Source organism: Dendrobates tinctorius, unplaced genomic scaffold (genome assembly GCF_039654945.1).
Source record: "Dendrobates tinctorius isolate UK_male_01 unplaced genomic scaffold, ASM3965494v1 ptg000044l, whole genome shotgun sequence".
NCBI lineage: Eukaryota > Metazoa > Chordata > Amphibia > Anura > Dendrobatidae > Dendrobates > Dendrobates tinctorius.
In genome coordinates, this window is record NW_027361712.1 from 31,593,212 (window position 1) to 31,612,386 (window position 19,175).

The 19,175-nt window shown below is 49.8% G+C and overlaps 1 protein-coding gene across 1 annotated transcript in view; it reads left to right on the forward strand.

Moving 5' to 3' along the window:
• Positions 1–19,175, forward strand: part of RAB2B (RAB2B, member RAS oncogene family) — a 37,896-nt gene that overhangs the window by 8,098 nt on the left and 10,623 nt on the right. Inside the window, 3 exon segments of the mRNA XM_073575484.1 lie at positions 14,510–14,581; positions 18,703–18,770; positions 18,975–19,057. Coding sequence (XP_073431585.1) covers positions 14,510–14,581; positions 18,703–18,770; positions 18,975–19,057 — 223 coding nt within the window.

Consider the following 19,175-nt stretch of genomic DNA (forward strand, 5'->3'; position numbering starts at 1 on the left):
GTTCCTAAGGTAGTACCCACTCTAGAGCTGGAAGATCTAGAGCTCCCCCTTCTTGATCACGTACTAGATCCTGGAGAACATGGCTATACCAACATAGGGGGTTGACTCAGAGAATTCAGTTCCCAGTGTTCTCAGATCACAAAAAATCAGTGGGTACTGAGGACAATAGCAGAGGGTTACCAAATAAAATTTTCATCCCCCTCCCCCCGAAAGGTCCATTTCTCCCCGCAGAATAAAAGACGACTCCCAGATGTGGGTCGACGTGACAGAACTGCCAAACTTAGGGGTGGTAATTCTGGTTCCCCGGGCAGAAATTGGGACGGGCCACTTCATCCCTATTTGCCATCCGGAGAATCCCGTACCATTATAAATCTGAAACCCTTAAATGCCTGGGTCACATACAGCAAATTCCAAATGGAGTCAATCAGATCCACAGTCCATTTGATAGACAAGAATGCCCTGATGTGTACCCTGGACCTGAAAAGTGCCTACTATCAGGTGCCAATTCACCCAATGTCACAGAGATTCCTGAGGTTTGCAGTAAGACTTCAGAATCGGACCTGCCACTTTCAATTTCAGTGTCTTCCTTTTGGTCAGTCCTCGGCGCCTCGAGTCTTCACGAAGCTACCGTATTTTTCGCTTTATAAAGACGTACTTTTGTTCCCCCAAATTTTGGGGGAAAGTGGGGGATGCGTCTTGTAGAGCGAATTTGTGTGCTGCTGTGCTATAGAGTGGGGGGGGCGGCTCTGGCGTGGAGTCAGGGGGCTGGGGTGGGTTGGATGGGGGCTGCAGAGACAGCGGCAGGTCCTGTGCTCCCGCTCATTAGGCTCATGTAATATTCACTGCACCCGCTGTCCATCACCTCGGTGCTGAAACAGCGCCGAGTTGGTAGACAGGGGAGCGGTGCATATTACATGTGCCTGCACTCACCCCCAGTCACTATAGACACTTACCTACTGATGATCACTCCTGCTCTCAGCTCCCCCATGGCTTTCCTGTGTCCAGTCTGTCATCCTCCTCCTGCAGGGTGAGCGGCAGCAGCAGCTCATTCAGGCAGCTCATCGCTTCAGGACTTTGCATGATGTGACCATAGGACCTGCGGTCACATGACTCCCAGTGTGCACTGCGAGTAACGTGACCGCAGCTGAGCAGCTCCTATTGGTCACATCATGGAAGGTCCTGTAGCTACAATGAGCTGCTTGAATGAGCAGCAGCTGCGTGTGCCCTGCAGGAGGAGGATGACAGCAGACTCGGCACAGACACAGGGGAGCTGGGAGCAGGAGCGATCATCAGTAGGTGAGTTAACTGTTTATTATTTTAGCATATGCTTGCCAGCAGGGGGGAAATATAGGGATGGGGGGACAATGTGTGCCAGCAGGGGGAAATATATGAACAAGGGGCCATGTGTGCCAGTAGGGGGAATATAGGGATGGGAGGGGGCAATAAGTGCCGGGAGGGGGCAATATGTGCCAGCAGGGGGGAATATATGGAGGGGCGGGACAATGTGTGCCAGCAGGGGGGATTATAGGACCGGGGTGACAATGTGTGGCAGCAGGGGGGAACATAGGGACAGGGGGGGCTGTGTGAATGCCAGCAGGGGAGAATATGGGGACAGGAGGACAATGTGTGCCAGCAGGGGAAATATAGGGATGGGGGGCCGTGTGCGTACCAGCAGGGAGGCATATAGAGCGAGGGGGGCCATGTGAGTGCCAGCAGGGGGGCATATAGTGACTGGGGGGTCATATCCAGGATAGGATGGGGGGGCTATGTGCCAGCACAAGGGGGCCATGTGCCAGGATGGGGGTTATATAGATACCAGGATGAGGGACATATATATGATCTGTAAGACGGACACTGGCATTATAAGACACACCTCCATTTAACATAAAAAAACATTTTTTTTTCTCTTTTTCTTCACCAAATTTGGGGGTGCGTCTTATAATCAGATGCGTTTTATAAAGCGAAAAATACGGTAATCGCTGTAGTGGTGGCGTTCCTAAGAAATCGCGGAACAATCATCATTCCATACCTAGACGACTTCCTCCTGGTGGCGAGATCGGCAGAACTACGGCGACACAAGGAGAAGACAATAGAGGTTCTAGAGTTTCTGGGCTGGATCATAAACAAAGAAAAATCGAACCTAGTACCAGAAAGGAGATTTTTTTTTTTTTTTTTTTTTTTTTTGGGGTACTACTGGACTCCAGAAGCAGCACTTCCTTCTTACCACCAGAAAAACAGACAAGGATACAGGACAGCATGAATGAACTTCAAAAAAGCCGCGTTTCCATCAGAATAGCCATGCGCTCTCTGGGCCTCATGACATACTGCATCCCTTGTGTCCGATGGGCACAGTTCCATGCGAGAACCCTTCAAAAAGAAGTACTGGCCACCTGGGATCGTCACCAGACCTCCCTAGACAAGAAAATTGCCTTGTCTCCAGCCGTAAAAAGATCCCTGGTGTGCTGGATGCAGCGACAAAACCTAAGGAAAGGTGTCCCCTGGATCACCTCCCCATGCGTCATAATCACTACAAACGCCAGCAAATGGGGCTGGGGGGCTCATCTAGAAGGCAGAATTCTTCAGGGAGAATGGCCGGCAAACATGCGGTCCACCTCCTCCAACTACAAGGAACTTTACGCCACATGGGAGGCCCTAAGAAGAAATCGGGACAAACTAAGAAATCAACATGTCAAGATTCTATCGGACAATGTGACGGCGGTATCCTTCCTCCGGCATCAAGGAGGAACAAGGCATTGGGCACTCCAGGACCTGGCAAAAAAGATCTTTTCCTGGGCAGAAAATACGGTTCTGTCAGTAACAGCTGTCCATCTCGAAGGGTCGCAAAACACAGTGGCAGATTATTTAAGCAGGCAGAAGATCTGTCCCACGGAGTGGGAGCTGAACACAGAGATCTTTCAGAACTTGTGCCAGCGCTGGTGAAGACCGCAGATAGACCTCTTCGCAACGAGAAAGAATACGAAGACGTACAGGTTTTTCTCTCTGAATCCGTTGGACAATCCAGAAGGGGTAGACGCTCTAAGCCAAAAGTGGGGGCAGACGCTCTCATATGCATTTCCTCCGATAGCTCTCATTCCAGCCATCCTCAGGAAGATTCAGGAGGATCAGGCAAGAGTGCTACTGATGGCACCTTATTGGCCGAAAACGAGCTGGTTTCCACTCCTGGGGATTATGGCAGAAGATCGACCACTCCTGCTTCCACAGAGGGAACACATCATTCACCAAGGGCTGGTGCTTCACCAAGATCCAGGGTTGACTTAACCTGTCAGCCTGGATCCTGAACGGCAGATTCTGAGGGCTCGAGGCCTGTCAGACCAGGTCATATCGACTATTCAGGCCAGCAGAAAACCCGTAACTTCTGCGATATACCACAAAATTTGGAAGAGATTCTGTCTGGATTGTGGCAGGCCCGACTCGGCGAAAGGAAAGCCAGACATCCCAAAGATACTGGATTTTCTTCAGGCAGGCTTTAATAAAGGACTTAGGCCTAGCACGCTGAAGGTCCAGATCTCGGCATTAAGCGCCTTTCTGGACCACCCCTTGGCCTCCCATCCCTGGGTAATAAGATTTATCAGGGAAACTCAGAGGTTACGTCCCACAGTCAGGAGGTCAGTCCCCCCATGGGATCTTAGTCTTGTCTTGCGGTCCCTTTGCTCAGATCCCTTTATCCAGAGTCAGGAGATGCGCCTTCTCACATCGAACCATGAAAGTAGCATTCGTAGTGGCGATCACCACTGCAAAACGGATAAGTGAGATACAGGCGCTATCTATCCGAGACCCATATCTCCGAATCTGGGAGGATTGAATAATCATGAGATTAGACCCCACCTTTTTGCCCAAAGTTGCGTCAGTCCAAAACTTAAACCAGGAAATAATTTTACCTTCCTTTTGTGAGAACCCCTCAAATGACAAAGAAAGGGCCCTGCACGAATTAGACGTAGGCCAGGCAGTTATTGATTACATCAGGGCCACGCAGGGTTGGAGACAGGACCATAACCTATTTCTACTCTTTGGGGGGAAAAACAAAGGGAGAAAAGCCTCCATCGCGAGATGGATAACATCGCTAATCAGTTTAGCCTATGTCTCTCAGTGGGTTCCTCCCCCAGAAGGGTTAAAAGCTCACTAAACACGAGCTTTGTCATTTTCCTGGGCGGAAAGAGCCGGGGCTTCAGTAAACCAAATCTGTAGGGCGGCAACCTGGTCCAGGTTGGACACATTCTGTAAGCATTACAAATTAGATGTGTTCTCTAACCAACAGACTGCTTTCGGGAGAATGGTTCTCCAGGCAGTCATCCCACCCTAAGGGGATACTTTGGTATTCTCCCTGGTGCTGTCAGGAGGGACGTCCTGGAAAATAGGCATTAGACCTACCGGTAATTATGTTTCCAGGAGTCCATCCTGACAGCACGGATAGTTCCCTTCCCAAATTAATGATGTCATATGTCGTAATATGCTTCTGTAAATAGTGTTCAGTTGCATCATCCACGGTGTGGTACTTGGAAAAACACTGAGGGAATGGGGGTGGAGACTGGTTTTTAACCTCTTGTGTGCTCTTCCTGTCCCTGCAAGGAGGCGAGGGACATCCTCCCTGGTGCTGTCAGGATGGACTCCTGGAAACATAATTACCGGTAGGTCTAATGCCTATTTTCTGTCCTTGACGGATGAACCTCTTTCAGACATGCCTGTTGAAGAAAGGAGTCAATCCCAGGCCTGGCCAGTCGGTGCAGGCAGCAGGGGGCCTCTGCTGGTGCGGAGTCCCTAGAAGGGCCACAGTGGGACCAGGGGAACTTCACTGTAGTGTGCAGGTGAGCTGTATCCAGATAGGATTACCAGCTCTGTGGTGGTCTGCGGGCGCAAAAGGTGATGCAGGTAAGTATGGAGCTCAGCTGAAGACTCGATTCTGTGGCCACGCAGCAGGTCACGCCCATGTGATGGGGCGGGCCCATGTGACATGTCGTTCCCTGGTGGCGTCGGGGCTCTCCCGGATAATGCAGATGCGGTTACCGGGTGTTGAGGCATGGCCTAGTTGCGCTCAGAGGACATGGCCATGAGAGTCCAGGGGCAGGCATCATGGAGATAGCACCGAGGAGAAGACCACGTGGGGGTCTCGAATCGGGAGCGTGGCCTAAAATTTAAAAGGATGCCGGGACAGGATTCCTGACCCGTGATAATCTCTAAATCTAAAAGGTCTGCACAAACTCGTAAGAGTACACATCTTTTAAAATGGAATTCATAAGATTGGCAATAAAGTTACTCTTGCTTCATGACTATGTTACATCTGAAGGATGCTTATTACCATGTGCCTGTACGTGCAGATTATCAGCTATTCTTCAGTGGGCAATACGACCCATCATTGCACGACACAGGTGGAGGGAATAATGTCAACTTTGGAGAAAATGGGCTGGCTGTTATATCTTAGGAAATCCCGTTTTAGAGCCCGCTAAAGTTGCAGGATGTCTTGGGGCTTGTGCTGGATTCTATGATACAGGAGTGTGGGCTACTGGACAATAAATTAGAGAGCATCCAACGCCTGGAGAGTCCCACTAACAGAAGAGGTGGGTGGGGGCAAACTGGACATAATTTCACACAAACCCCCAAAAATGGCCTGGAAAAATTGTTGGTACCCACAACTTTAGTATTTGGTTGCACACCCTTTGGAATAAATAACTGCAATCAGTTGCTTCCTATAACAATCAGCGAGCTTCTTACACCTCTCAACTGGAATTTTGTACCACTCTTTTTCAAACTATTCCAGGTCTCTCATATTTGAAGGGTGCCTTCTCCAAAAAGCAATATTAAGATCTCTTCACAGGTGTTAAATGAGATTTACATCCAAAGCCATTGGTGGCCACTTCAGAACTTTTGAGCGCTTTGTTTCCATTCATTTCTGGGCACTTCTTGAAGTATGGTTGGAGTCATTGTCCTGCTGGAAGACCATGACCTGAGACTCAAACTCAGCTTTCCAACATTGGTCACTACATTGTGACCCCCAAATACTTTGGTAATCTTTAGAGTTCATGACTCCTTTCAAACAGTCAAGACACCCAGTGCCAGTCGGCAAAACATCTTTGACCCTCCACCATATTTTACTGTAGGTACTGTGATCTTGTCTTTGTAGGCCTCATTCCGTTTTTGGTAAACAGTAGAATGATGTGCTTTACCAAAAAGCTCTATCTTGGTCTCATTCGTGGACAAGACACTTTCCCAGAAGGCTTTTGGCTGGCTCGAGTACATTTTGGAAAACTGCTGCCTAGCTTTGTCCCTGAGTCAGCAGTGGGGGGGGGGGGGTCCTCCTGGGTCTCCTTTTCATTTCATTCAAATGTCGACTGATAGTTCGTGTTGGCACTGATGCACCCTGGGCCTGCAGGACAGGTTGAATTTCTTTGAATTTATTGGGGCTGCTTATACACCATAGACAAAGGAACATCAAGATTGTTGATGAGATCCAAAACTTTTGAAATTAACTCCAAAGACAGTTCTCTTCTCTTTCTGTTCTCCTTAGTGTGGCACACAGACAGACAATGCAAAGAATGAGTAAACTTCTCCCCTTTTCTTCTGGTTTCAGGAGTGATTTTCAAATTGCCCACACCTGTCACTTGCCACAGGTGAGTTTGAACAAGCATTACATGCTTGAAACAAAGTTGTTCACCCATAATTTTGGAAAGGTGCCAACAATTGTCTGCTCCTTTTTTTTTTTTTTTTTTCACTTTATTTTTGTGTTGTTCCTATATACACAGGAAATAGACGTGTAGTTGCACTAATTTTCTGAGAGAAATACTTCATTTTCTGGAACAATTTCAAGGGTGCCAACAATTTGGGCCATGATTGTAAAATTTCTGATGGGGAGGTACATGGCACTTGTTGGAGAATCTGTCTATCTAGTTTGCACCTCTACAAAACAGAATCTTCCGTAAAGTGAATACATAAGATCTCGCTCATGATTGCAGGTTACAACCCAAGGGCTTGTGCGCACGACTGTAAAAATCGTTTTAACTCATGGCACTGGTCTTCATGTTGTTCAATGAGAACGTGCACATGCCTGATTTTTCTAATTTTTTTTTTTTTTTTATCCGATCAAGTGGTCCGAGGAACAAGCAGGCGCCGGGCTGCATAATGCTACTAATCTACAAATTAACCACATATCTGCGGGTTAATAGCGTAATTTCTGGTGACAGGTTCCCGTTTAATTTTGTAGTACAAAACTTCAATAAAGTGGTGCATATGCACATACCGTGATCTCCAGCGTGATGTTATTGAAGATGCTGTATATGTCTTTAAAATCAAAGCGCCAAAAATGTACAACTAAAAATGCTCTGAGGAATATGGATGTTTCTCCTTCGTCTCATTGGGGGACACAGATTGTGGGTGTGTGCTACTGCCGTCTGGAGGCTGACACTAGGCATACAAAAAACAAGTTGGCTCCGCCGCCGCCGCATACACCCTCGCCCCGATAGCGGGCGGATACCAGTTTTTTGCTTAGTGTCTTATGGAGGCACACGCAGTCTGGATCTCTCCAGACTATTTTTTTTCTAGTTTACCATGAAGATGAGACAGGGGCGACGGATCCTATAGAGAAAGGGTCCGATCTCCCCAAACCAACAACGGGCGAGCACGCGTTGAGTATCGCCTCCGTGTATCCTTTCCCATCTATTTTTTTTTTTTTTTTTCTTTGTTTTTTGTTTTATGAAGATAAGAGGGGCAACGCATCCTATTGAAAGGATCCGATTTCCCCAAACCAGCAACGGGCGACCACGTGCGAGTGTCCCTCCACGTTTCCTCTCCCGCGACGTGGGACATTATGTCAGACTTGGCCCTGTCCACCCCTAGGTATTGAAACCATCAGCTTGCACAGAGGCACAAGACTAGTCTGTGCGGCCCCACGACTCCACCAACGCATGACGGCGGTGCTGCATGGCGGCAGGCGGTCCCTCTCCTCGCCCCTGCAAGGCGGTCGGAGCTAGGGTGCCTGCACCGTCTTAAACAGAGTACCTCAGGTATGTGCTGGAGCGAGTGGAGGACCCTGGGCAGCGTTTTCCGAGAAGTCTGGGGCACGCTTCCCCCCCCCTTCCCTCCTCTCCTCTAACCTGGTTCGCCTCCCTCCGGGTATTGGCGCGGTCCGGGAGAAGTGGGGGGGGAGCTGCAGCCGGATGGCCGAGGTAGCGGTCTGCCGGCGTGCCAAGCGGGCGGACCGGCTCTGATTTAGCCCGCGACTTTGGCCTGGGCCGCGGGCGGAAGTGCCGCACTGGGCGCATGTCTTTTCCGGCGTCGCGCCCCCCCCCCCCCCGTCACCAGCCGGGCATGGGGAGGCGGGCGGCCGGGGTAGCGGTCGGGCGGACCGTTTCTAAATTTAGCCCGCGGCTTCGGCCTGGGCCGTGGGCGGAAGCGCCGCCCTGCGCGTGACATTTCCGGCGCCGCCCCCCCATCTCCAGGGCGGGCGCCGGATTAAATTGAGGCCTCGGCGGCAAGGCAGGGTAGGCCGCGATAACAGAAGAATCGCAGCCTACCAGGAGTGAGGCAGCAGGCGAACTGAAGCACGGGGAGAGACGCGCAGGAGCGGGTAAGTGTGACCCCCGTCCCGGAGCACTACTAGGGCACTACAGGGTACCCTCCTCCCCCTCCTCCTACCCCCCCCCCCCAAACCTTTAAGGGATTCTTTGTGTGTGGGCCGACGCCAGCAGTATGTCTGGAAAAGGAAAAACGCACACGTTCCTTTTATGCCGCATGCGTTTCCTGTGGGGTTATGTTCCCACGAGCGCAGACTATTAAGTTATGTGAAGCCTGTGACTCCGAACGCGCCCAGGAGCCCTCCCCTGCGACAGAGCCCAGTGGTCTTGATCCCCCAGAATGGGCGTTATCACTCTCTCGGTCCATGGCTTCGCTCACGAAGGCGATTGAGACCCTTCAGGCCCCGGAAAGGGGTAGAGACGACGCCTCGCCTGTTTTGGGAGGGTTCATCCACCTCACAAGAGCCTCCGGCCTGCAGGGGCCGCACACACTCTAGGCAGACGCACAGGAAAAGAGCCCGTACTGCGTCTCCAGGCCCCTCCGGTGCCTCAGCATCCGTGAGTGCGGCATCTCGCTCACCGTCACCATTTTCTGGGAGCGAGCAGAGTTCAGGTGATGACTGGGAAGAATCCTTGGACCTGGATACCCCGGGGTTCCGGGAGACGGTAGACAGTCTTATTGAAGCAGTCAATCAGACTCTGGGTATTGACGATGATGTCTCCCTAACCGCAGGTCATAAGGTATCCTTTAAGAAGACCAGGAGACCACATAGAGTATTTAGCACTCATCCTGAGTTCGAGGAAATAGTGCAGCGGCATAGGGAACGTCCAGACAAACGTTTTTCAGGACAAAAAAACGCTGGAAACGAGAGATCCATTCGCATCGGAACTTTGTAAAAAATGGGCAGAATCTCCGGTAGTGGATCCCCCAGTGTCACGCCTGGCTTCAAGGTCCTTGTTGTCAGTACCTAGCGGTTCTTCCATTAAGGACCCCACGGATCGACTCATAGAAGGTTTAGCTCGCTCGGTGTATGAGGCATCGGGATCAGCGCTCTTTCCTTCTTTTGCGGCAACGTGGGTAGCCAAAGCCATGATGTCATGGTCAGATTCTTTAAACAAGGTCCTACAGGATAGAGATTTGCCGACGAAGTGGCTGAGATAGCAAGTCAGATCGCGATGGCGGGTAACTATTTAATTAATGCATCCTTGGATGCGGCTAATGGCGCGGCTCTAGCGGCAGCAAATGCAATCGCCATTAGGAGAGCCTTGTGGTTAAGGTTATGGCGGGCTGATTCTATTTCTAAGAAGTCTTTGACTTCCCTGCCTTTTCAGGGTAATCGGCTATTTGGGGAGAAATTAGACAAGCTCATTTCAGATGCTACAGGGGGGAAAAAGCGTCTTCCTTCCACAGCAAAAGACTAGGCCGCCTTTTCGTCAACCTCAGGCGCGCTTTCGAGCATTTCGCACCCCCGGGTGGATGGCAGCGGCCAGTACCTCCGCCCCAGCTCGCTATAGCCAAGACAAGGAGTGTCGGGTCACGTATAGAACCAACCCACTGGGTAGGATGCGGGGCCGCCCGCCCAGATCAAGGGGGTCCAGGTCCCAGAAGCCCTCAGCGAAATGACTCGAGGCATCTAGTACCCGAGGACAGCAGAGTAGGCGGACGTCGGCGCAGCTTCTGCCGCGTCTGGGTCGCGGTGGCGCGCGACGCATGGGTGGCAGAAATAGTGTGTTCCGGGTACAAAATAGTTTGTCAAAGATCCGCCAAGATGATTTTTTTTCTTTCCTGGCTTCCCAAAACGGAATCCCGGGCAGAGGCATTGCTAGGGGCCATCTCGAGGTGTTGCGGCGCAACGGGGTCATTGTCCCTGTACCAGAGTGCAAGAAGACCCAAGGATTTTATTCCAGTCTGTTCGCAGTCCCCAAGAAGGACGGAACAGTAAGGCCGGTTCTGGACTTAAAGCTCCTGAACAGGTTCATCAGGGTCAGGCGTTTTCGCATGGAATCTCTCCGGTCAGTCATATCGTCCATGGAGCACGGAGAATATTTGGCCTCGATCGATGTCCAGGATGCCTACCTGCACATCCCTATTTTTCCCCCGCATCAAAGGTTCCTTCGGTTTGCAATCAATGGCCGTCATTTTCAATTTGTGGCCCTACCTTTCGGGTTGGCCACGGCCCCCAGGATATTCACGAAAGTGATGGCTGTCGTCATGGCCGTTCTACATTCTCGGGGCATAGTGGTTTTGCCGTACTTAGACGACCTCTTAGTAAAGGGGGCATCCTTTCGGGCATGCGAGGAGAATGTCAGCATCACACTGGCTAGGATGGTTGACCAACGGGAAGAAATCATCCCTTACCCCAGCTCAGAGGATTCTATTCCTGGGGATGATTTTCGACACTTCCCGAGGGTTGGTAATTCTCCTTCAGGACAAGGCTCGGGCGCTCCGGCAGGGAGTCCGAAGTCTTCAACAACCGGGCCCTCACACTATCCGGTTCGGGATGAGGGTTCTAGGAAGGATGGTGGTGGCGATGGAAGCAATTCCGTTTGCTCAATTTCATCTCCGTCCCCTGCAGCATGATCTCTTAGCGGCTTGGGACGGGAGTCCGTTCTCCCTCGATCATCAGTGCAGGTTGCACTCTCAGGTTCGACGGGCGCTTCAATGGTGGACACGCGACTCCTCTCTTCGTCAGGGGAAGCCTTTTCCCCCAGATCATTGGTTGGTGATCACGACCGATGCAAGTCTTTTCGGCTGGGGGGCAATTTTCCGGCATCACACGGCCCAGGGGCAATGGTCTCAAGAGGCTCGTCTTCCGATCAACCTGTTGGAGATTCGAGCGGTGCGGTTGGCGCTGCAGCGTTTTCAGCACTTGCTAGCAGGACGCCCAGTCCGGGTTCAGTCAGACAATTGGGCCGAGAGGCACCACTCGGTAATCTCAGCAGTTCACATACCAGGGGTGGAAAATTGGGCAGCAGATTTCCTAAGCCGGCAGGGCGTCGCAGCCGGGGAATGGTCCCTTCACCCCGAGGTCTTCCAGCAGATTTGCCAACGGTGGGGGACTCCAGACGTGGATCTGATGGCGTCCAGGGAGAACGCCAAGGTGGGCACGTTTGTCGCTCGGTCTCAGGACCCGCGAGCAATCGCGGTGGATGCGTTGGTCCTACCGTGGAGCCAGTTTCGGCTCCCATACCTGTTTCCCCCACTGCCGCTTCTCCCAAGGGTCATCAGAAAGATCAAGACAGAGGGGGTCCTGGCAATTCTGCTGGCCCCGTCGAGTATGGTACGCGGATCTAGTGCAGCTCCTCGCAGACGTGCCTTGGCGTCTACCGGAACGGCCAGACTTACTGTCTCAGGGGCCGATTTGCCACCTGAGCTTAGGGACCCTGGCTTTGACGGCATGGCCGTTGAATCTTGGATTCTGACCCAGGCGGGATTTGGGTGTGAAGTGGTTGCGACAATGGTTAGCGCCCGGAAGCCGGCCTCGGCGAGGATTTATCATAACACTTGGAAGGTTTTCTTTCATTGGTGTCGAGAACACTGGGTTGCGCCATTATCCTTTTCGGTCCCCAACATCCTGGCTTTTCTGCAGGCCGACCTAGACGCAGGGTTGGCGCAGAGTTCCCTTAGGAGGCAGATATCTGCCTTGTTGGTCCTTTTTCAGCGAAAAATCGCTACCAATATGCAGGTCAGGACGTTCACTCAGGGGGTCTCATTTGGTGCCCCCCTATAGAGCACCCATAGACGTCTGGGACCTTAACCTGGTCCTGGGTGTCCTACAGGAAGCCCCGTTTGAACCGTTACAGGAAATTTCATTGGCATATCTCTCCAGGAAGGTTGTATTCTTGGTAGCCATAACTTCCATTAGGCGGGTCTCTGAGTTAAGAGCATTATCTTGCAGAGCTCCTTTTCTGACTTTTTTTAAGGATAAAGTAGTGCTTAGACCACCGCCGCCTTTTCTGCCGAAGGTCTTGTCCTCTTTCCATATTAATGAGGACATTGTTCTGCCTTCGTTTTGTCCAGCGCCAGTACAGAGTGGAAAGGGCGCTCCACTCTTTAGATCTGGTAAGAGCTCTCAGGAGGTACGTGTCAAGGACAGCACCTTTTCGCCAGACGGACTCGTTGTTTGTGATTCCCGAAGGGTGCAGGAAGGGTCTCTCAGCCTCACGGTCACCCATAGCCAGATGGATTCGCCTAACTATTCAGGAGGCTTACCGTATTAGAGGCGCACCGATTCCAACAGGGATAGGGGCGCACTCTACTCGGGCAGTGGGCGCCTCTTGGGCGCTTCGGCACCAGGCTTCGGCAGAGCAGGTATGCAAAGCAGCAACCTGGTCCAGCCTGCACACTTTTTGTAAGCATTACAATGTGCATACTCGGGCCTCGTCGGATGCGAGCCTGGGTAGGAAAATTCTCCAAGCAGCAGTGGCACACCTTTAGACAGGAGGGCATGTGGCTTGGATCGGTGAGTTGTCCTCCCACCCAGGGACTGCTTTAGGACGTCCCACAGTCTGTGTCCCCCAATGAGACGAAGGAGAAACATGGATTTTTGTGAGTACTCACCGTAAAATCCTTTTCTCCGAGACGCTCATTGGGGGACACAGCACCCACCCTGATAGCCAGTTGGCTCTTGTTTATTTAATTAGTATAATTCCTTATTTAATGTAGGGTGGTCCTTTTTCAGATATATGATTTTCTGCGTTAAGGCTAATTTATGGATGTTTTCCTACTGCTTTTGCACTAAACTGGTTTCCGCCCGCTATCGGGGCGAGGGTGTATGCGGAGGAGGAGCTAACTTTCTTTTTTGTATGCCTAGTGTCAGCCTCCAGACGGCAGTAGCAAACACCCACAGTCTCTGTGTCCCCCAATGAGTGTCTCGGAGAAAAGGATTTTACGGTGAGTACTCACAAAAATCCATGTTTTGTGGTGTTAATTATACTGCCACTTGACCGGCCATTTATGATCTGAAGGGCTATTCTTTGGTGACAAGTTTCTTCTTGGACTGTTAGGAGGGGGTTTCTGGTCATTGTTGAAATATATTGAGGATACCCCTCAGCCCACTAGTATCTATGTTGTGTATATATACTGTATGTTCATTACATGTCATCTGATCACCTGTTGCGGATGCCTGGTAAGTCAGAGTAGTGGTGGAGTTATGTAGGGGCAGTCGACAAGGAGTGTGGGCGCCATACCATTCCAACTTAGGGTGCCAGCAGCCGCTGTCAGGAAAATTTTTTTTTTTTTTTTTTTTTTTTATATTATACATGTATAAAAGTGAAGCCATCGGCTCACCAGTAAAATAATCATGGCCATCTTACCTTTGCCATAAGTAGCAATGGCATTGCTTGAATCGCGTTGGCTGTGCTGCTACTGCCAACAGGATGTTTAAAGTTTTGGGACCGTACCCCCGATGCGGGGGGGACACAACTGTTGGATACTCATAGCCTCATATCTGATTGTATGGACCATATTTAAACGAAACAAAAGATGCATTGCAAAATTTGCATCAGCCAGTATGTTCCCTTTAATAATGACCTCCCACTGATCAGTTTTAGTGCCTGACATCACACTGGACAGTATGGGTTTTCGTGGGCAAAGACCTAATACAAATGAATAAAAATATTGTATAAGTCTTTATTTTAAGAGGAATCTGTCAGGTTTTGCTTTGTAATTCGAAAGCAGCACAATGTAGCGGCATAGAGCCTGATCCTGAAGATGTATCACTTACTGAGCTGGCTGTTGCTCTTTCAATCTCCTTCTGAGAAAGCACACTTTATTATCACTAAACTAGGCGTCTAGATCTGCTGCAGAGAAAATAGTGATTGTATCAAAACGACAGCAAACGGCCCAGTAAGTGACATATCGCTGGAATCACTGTCTCTGCCACTACATCATGCTTCTCTTGCAAAAAATAGAAAAAGGAAGTCTGTTACTAGGTTTTTAAGTGTTGCCAATAACTGATGGATATTTTTTTTTTTTTTTTTTGCAGGAGTAGGAAAATCCTGTTTACTGCTGCAGTTTACAGATAAGAGATTTCAGCCGGTTCACGATTTGACAATAGGTGAAACGTCTCTTTTCATGTCTGCCTATCTGTATATCTCACTGATGTGTATGGGATGGTTGGGCAGACTTCAGTCTTGTCTGATCTGCTTCCAGAACGTTCACATTCAGTATTGCTGCGTACCATGGCTTTATGTTAACCCCTATCCCACATGGGTCTGATATCTTTGTATGGGGCACTTACATTCTTCATGAGAGTTTGAGTTTTCCTCAGGGCTGAGGAGTCTGCAATCCTGACCTTCAACCCCACATGACTAGTCGCTACTGAGCATGTACATACAGTGCAGCACAGATTCATCTCACCTAAACCTCCGACCCCACAGCAGTGCCTCACTACTGAGCATGTACATAAAGGGCAGCACAGATTCATCTCACCTAAACCACTGACCCCACAGCACTGCCTCACTACTGAGCATGTACATAAAGGGCAGCACAGATTCATCTCACCTAAACCACTGACCCCACAGCACTGCCTCACTACTGAGCATGTACATAAAGTGCAGCACAGATTCATCTCACCTAAACCTCCGACCCCACAGCACTGGTCACTACTGAGCATGTACATAAAGTGCAGCACAGATTCATCTCGCCTAAACCTCCAACCCCACAGCACTGGTCACTACTGAGCATGTACATAAAGTACAGCACAGATTCATCTCACCTAAACCTCCGACCCCACAGCACTGGTCACTACTGAGCATGTACATAACGTGCAGCACAGATTCATCTCACCTAAACCACTGACCCCACAGCACTGGTCACTACTGAGCATGTACATAAAGTGCAGCACAGATTCATCTCACCTAAACCACTGACCCCACAGCACTGGTCACTACTGAGCATGTACATAACGTGCAGCACAGATTCATCTCACCTAAACCACTGACCCCACAGCACTGGTCACTACTGAGCATGTACATAAAGTGCAGCACAGATTCATCTCACCTAAACCTCCGACTCCACAGCACTGGTCACTACTGAGCATGTACATAAAGTGCAGCACAGATTCATCTCACCTAAACCTCCGACCCCACAGCACTGGTCACTACTGAGCATGTACATAAAGTGCAGCACAGATTCATCTCGCCTAAACCTCCAACCCCACAGCACTGGTCACTACTGAGCATGTACATAAAGTGCAGCACAGATTCGTCTCACCTAAACCTCCAACCCCACAGCACTGGTCACTACTGAGCATGTACATAAAGTGCAGCACAGATTCGTCTCACCTAAACCTCCAACCCCACAGCACTGGTCACTACTGAGCATGTACATACAGTGCAGCACAGATTCATCTCACCTAAACCACTGACCCCACAGCACTGGTCACTACTGAGCATGTACATAAAGTGCAGCACAGATTCATCTCGCCTAAACCTCCGACTCCACAGCACTGGTCACTACTGAGCATGTACATAAAGTGCAGCACAGATTCATCTCACCTAAACCTCCGACCCCACAGCACTGGTCACTACTGAGCATGTACATAAAGTGCAGCACAGATTCATCTCACCTCCGACCCCACAGCACTGGTCACTACTGAGCATGTACATAAAGTGCAGCACAGATTCATCTCACCTAAACCTCCAACCCCACAGCACTGGTCACTACTGAGCATGTACATAAAGTGCAGCACAGATTCATCTCACCTCCGACCCCACAGCACTGGTCACTACTGAGCATGTACATAAAGTGCAGCACAGATTCATCTCACCTAAACCTCCAACCCCACAGCACTGGTCACTACTGAGCATGTACATAAAGTGCAGCACAGATTCATCTCACCTAAACCTCCGACCCCACAGCACTGCCTCACTACTGAGCATGTACATAAAGTGCAGCACAGATTCATCTCACCTAAACCACTGACCCCACAGCACTGGTCACTACTGAGCATGTACATAAAGTGCAGCACAGATTCGTCTCACCTAAACCTCCAACCCCACAGCACTGGTCACTACTGAGCATGTACATACAGTGCAGCACAGATTCATCTCACCTAAACCTCTGACCCCACAGCACTGGTCACTATTGAGCATGTACATAAAGTGCAGCACAGATTCATCTCACCTAAACCACTGACCCCACAGCACTGGTCACTACTGAGCATGTACATAAAGTGCAGCACAGATTCATCTCACCTAAACCTCCAACCCCACAGCACTGGTCACTACTGAGCATGTACATAAAGGGCAGCACAGATTCATCTCTCCTAAACCTCCGACTCCACAGCACTGCCTCACTACTGAGCATGTACATAAAGTGCAGCACAGATTCATCTCGACTAAGCCAAGATCCTTTTAGATCCGTAATAGAACAGACATTTATAGCACATTTTATAACTTCCCAAGTTCTTATGGAAACATTTACAGCACCTCCTTCACTGGACTCAATTTTTATTATTCACTGCTCAAAAAAATAAAGGGAACACTAAAATGCCACATCCTAGATATCTCTGACTGAAATAATCAATGTAAATCAAAATTAATATCCCATGGAGGTTTGGATTTGGAATTATACTCAAAATCAAAGTGGAAAATCAAATTACAGTGGAAATGCCTCATGACAAGGAAAAGATGCTCAGTAGTGTGTGTGGCCTCCACATGCCAGTATGACCTCCCTACAATGCCTGAGCATGCTCCTGATGAGGCGGCGGATGGTCTCCTGAGGGATCTTCTCCCAGACCTAGACTAAAGCATCTGCTAACTCCTGGACAGCCTGTGGTGCAACGTGACGTTGGTGGATGGAGCGAGACCTGATATGCTCAATCGGAGTCAAGTCTGGCAAATGGGTGGGCCAGTCCATAGCTTCAATGCATTCATCTTGCAGGAACTGCTGACTCACTCCAGCCACATGAGGTCTGGCATTGTCCTGCATTAGGAGGAACCTATGGCCAACCGCACCAGCATATGGTCTCACAAGGGGTCTGAGTATCTAATCTATGTACCTAATGGCAGTCAGGCTACCTCTGGTGAGCACATGGAGGGCTGTGCGGCCCTCCAAAGAAATGCGACCCCACACAATTACTGACCCACTGCCAAACCGGTCATGCTGAAGGATGTTGCAGGCAGCAGATTGCTTTCCATGGCATTTCCAGACTGTCACGTCTGTCACATGTGCTCAGTGTGAACCTGCTTTCATCTGTGAAGAGCACAGGGCGCCAGTGGCAAATTTGCCAATCCTGGTGTTCTGTGGCAAATGCCAAGCGTCCTGCATGGTGTTGAGCTGTGAGCACAACCCCCATCTGTGGATGTCGGGCCTTCAGACCATCGTCATGGAGTCGGTCTCTAACAGTTTGTGCAGACACATGCACATTTGTGGCCTGCTGGAGGTCATTTTGCAGGGCTTTGGCAGTGCCCCTCCTGTTCCTCCTTGCACAAAGGCGAAGGTAGCGGTCCTGCTGCTGGGTTGTTGCCCTCCTACGGACCCCTCCACGTCTCCTGGTGTACTGGCCTGTCTCCTGGTAGCGCCTCTGGACACTACGCTGACAGACACAGCAAACCTTCTTGCCACAGCTCGCATTGATGTGCCATCCTGGATGAGCTGCACTACCTGAGCCACTTGTGTGGGTTGTAGAGTCCGTCTCATGCTACCACGAGTGTGAAAGCACAACCAACATTCAAAAGTGACCAAAACATTAGCCAGAAAGCATTGGTACTGAGATGTGGTCTGTGGTCCCCACCTGCAGAACAACTCGTTTTTATTGAGGGTGTCTTGATAATTGCCAATAATTTCCATCTGTTGTCTATTCCATTTGCACAACAGCATGTGAAATTGATTATCAATCAGTATTGCTTCCTAAGTGGACAGTTTGATTTCACAGAAGTTTGATTTACTTGGAGTTATATTCTGTTTAAGTGTTCCCTTTTTTGAGCAGTGTATATTGCATTAGTCATTCTGTTTTATTCTGACTCCGTAGCCCTGGTTTTCCTATCAGAGAAGTTTACGGCATATTGACTGAGCATAGCAAATAAGCTTAAGTCTGAGCTAGGATCCCCGATAATCCCTAGAACTCGGGTCTGCTTATGGTTAATTAGCATTTATGACATTAAATTTTCCAGCCCATTTGACCTTTTTCATTCTTGAACCCACCCTTTGCTAACATACTGTTTCTTTTCCTAGGAGTGGAGTTTGGTGCCCGAATGATTAATATTGATGGAAAGCCCATCAAGCTGCAGATATGGGACACGGTGAGGCGGGATCTTACTATAGAACTGAAAGTTGTGCATGCCATGTGGAATATAAGCCAAACATAGAACTGCCATGAAGTTGGTGATGGTCCAAGCGTTGCACCCTTGTCACTGTGGAAATCACTTGTCTCCATCTCACGTGTGGTTGTCGGACTCATTTTAGTGTTTTTTTTTTTTTTTTTTTTTTGTTTTTCTTGATCTCAGGCAGGACAGGAGAGTTTCCGCTCTATAACCCGGTCTTATTACCGAGGAGCTGCGGGGGCACTGCTCGTGTATGATATCACTAGGTGGGTGCAACCATTTCCTTGTCCTACCTTCAATAAGCTGGTGCTATAATTGTATTTCTTGCTTATTAATGCCTCCTAATATGTGAAATGACCTGCTGCCACTACTGATCCTCCTTTC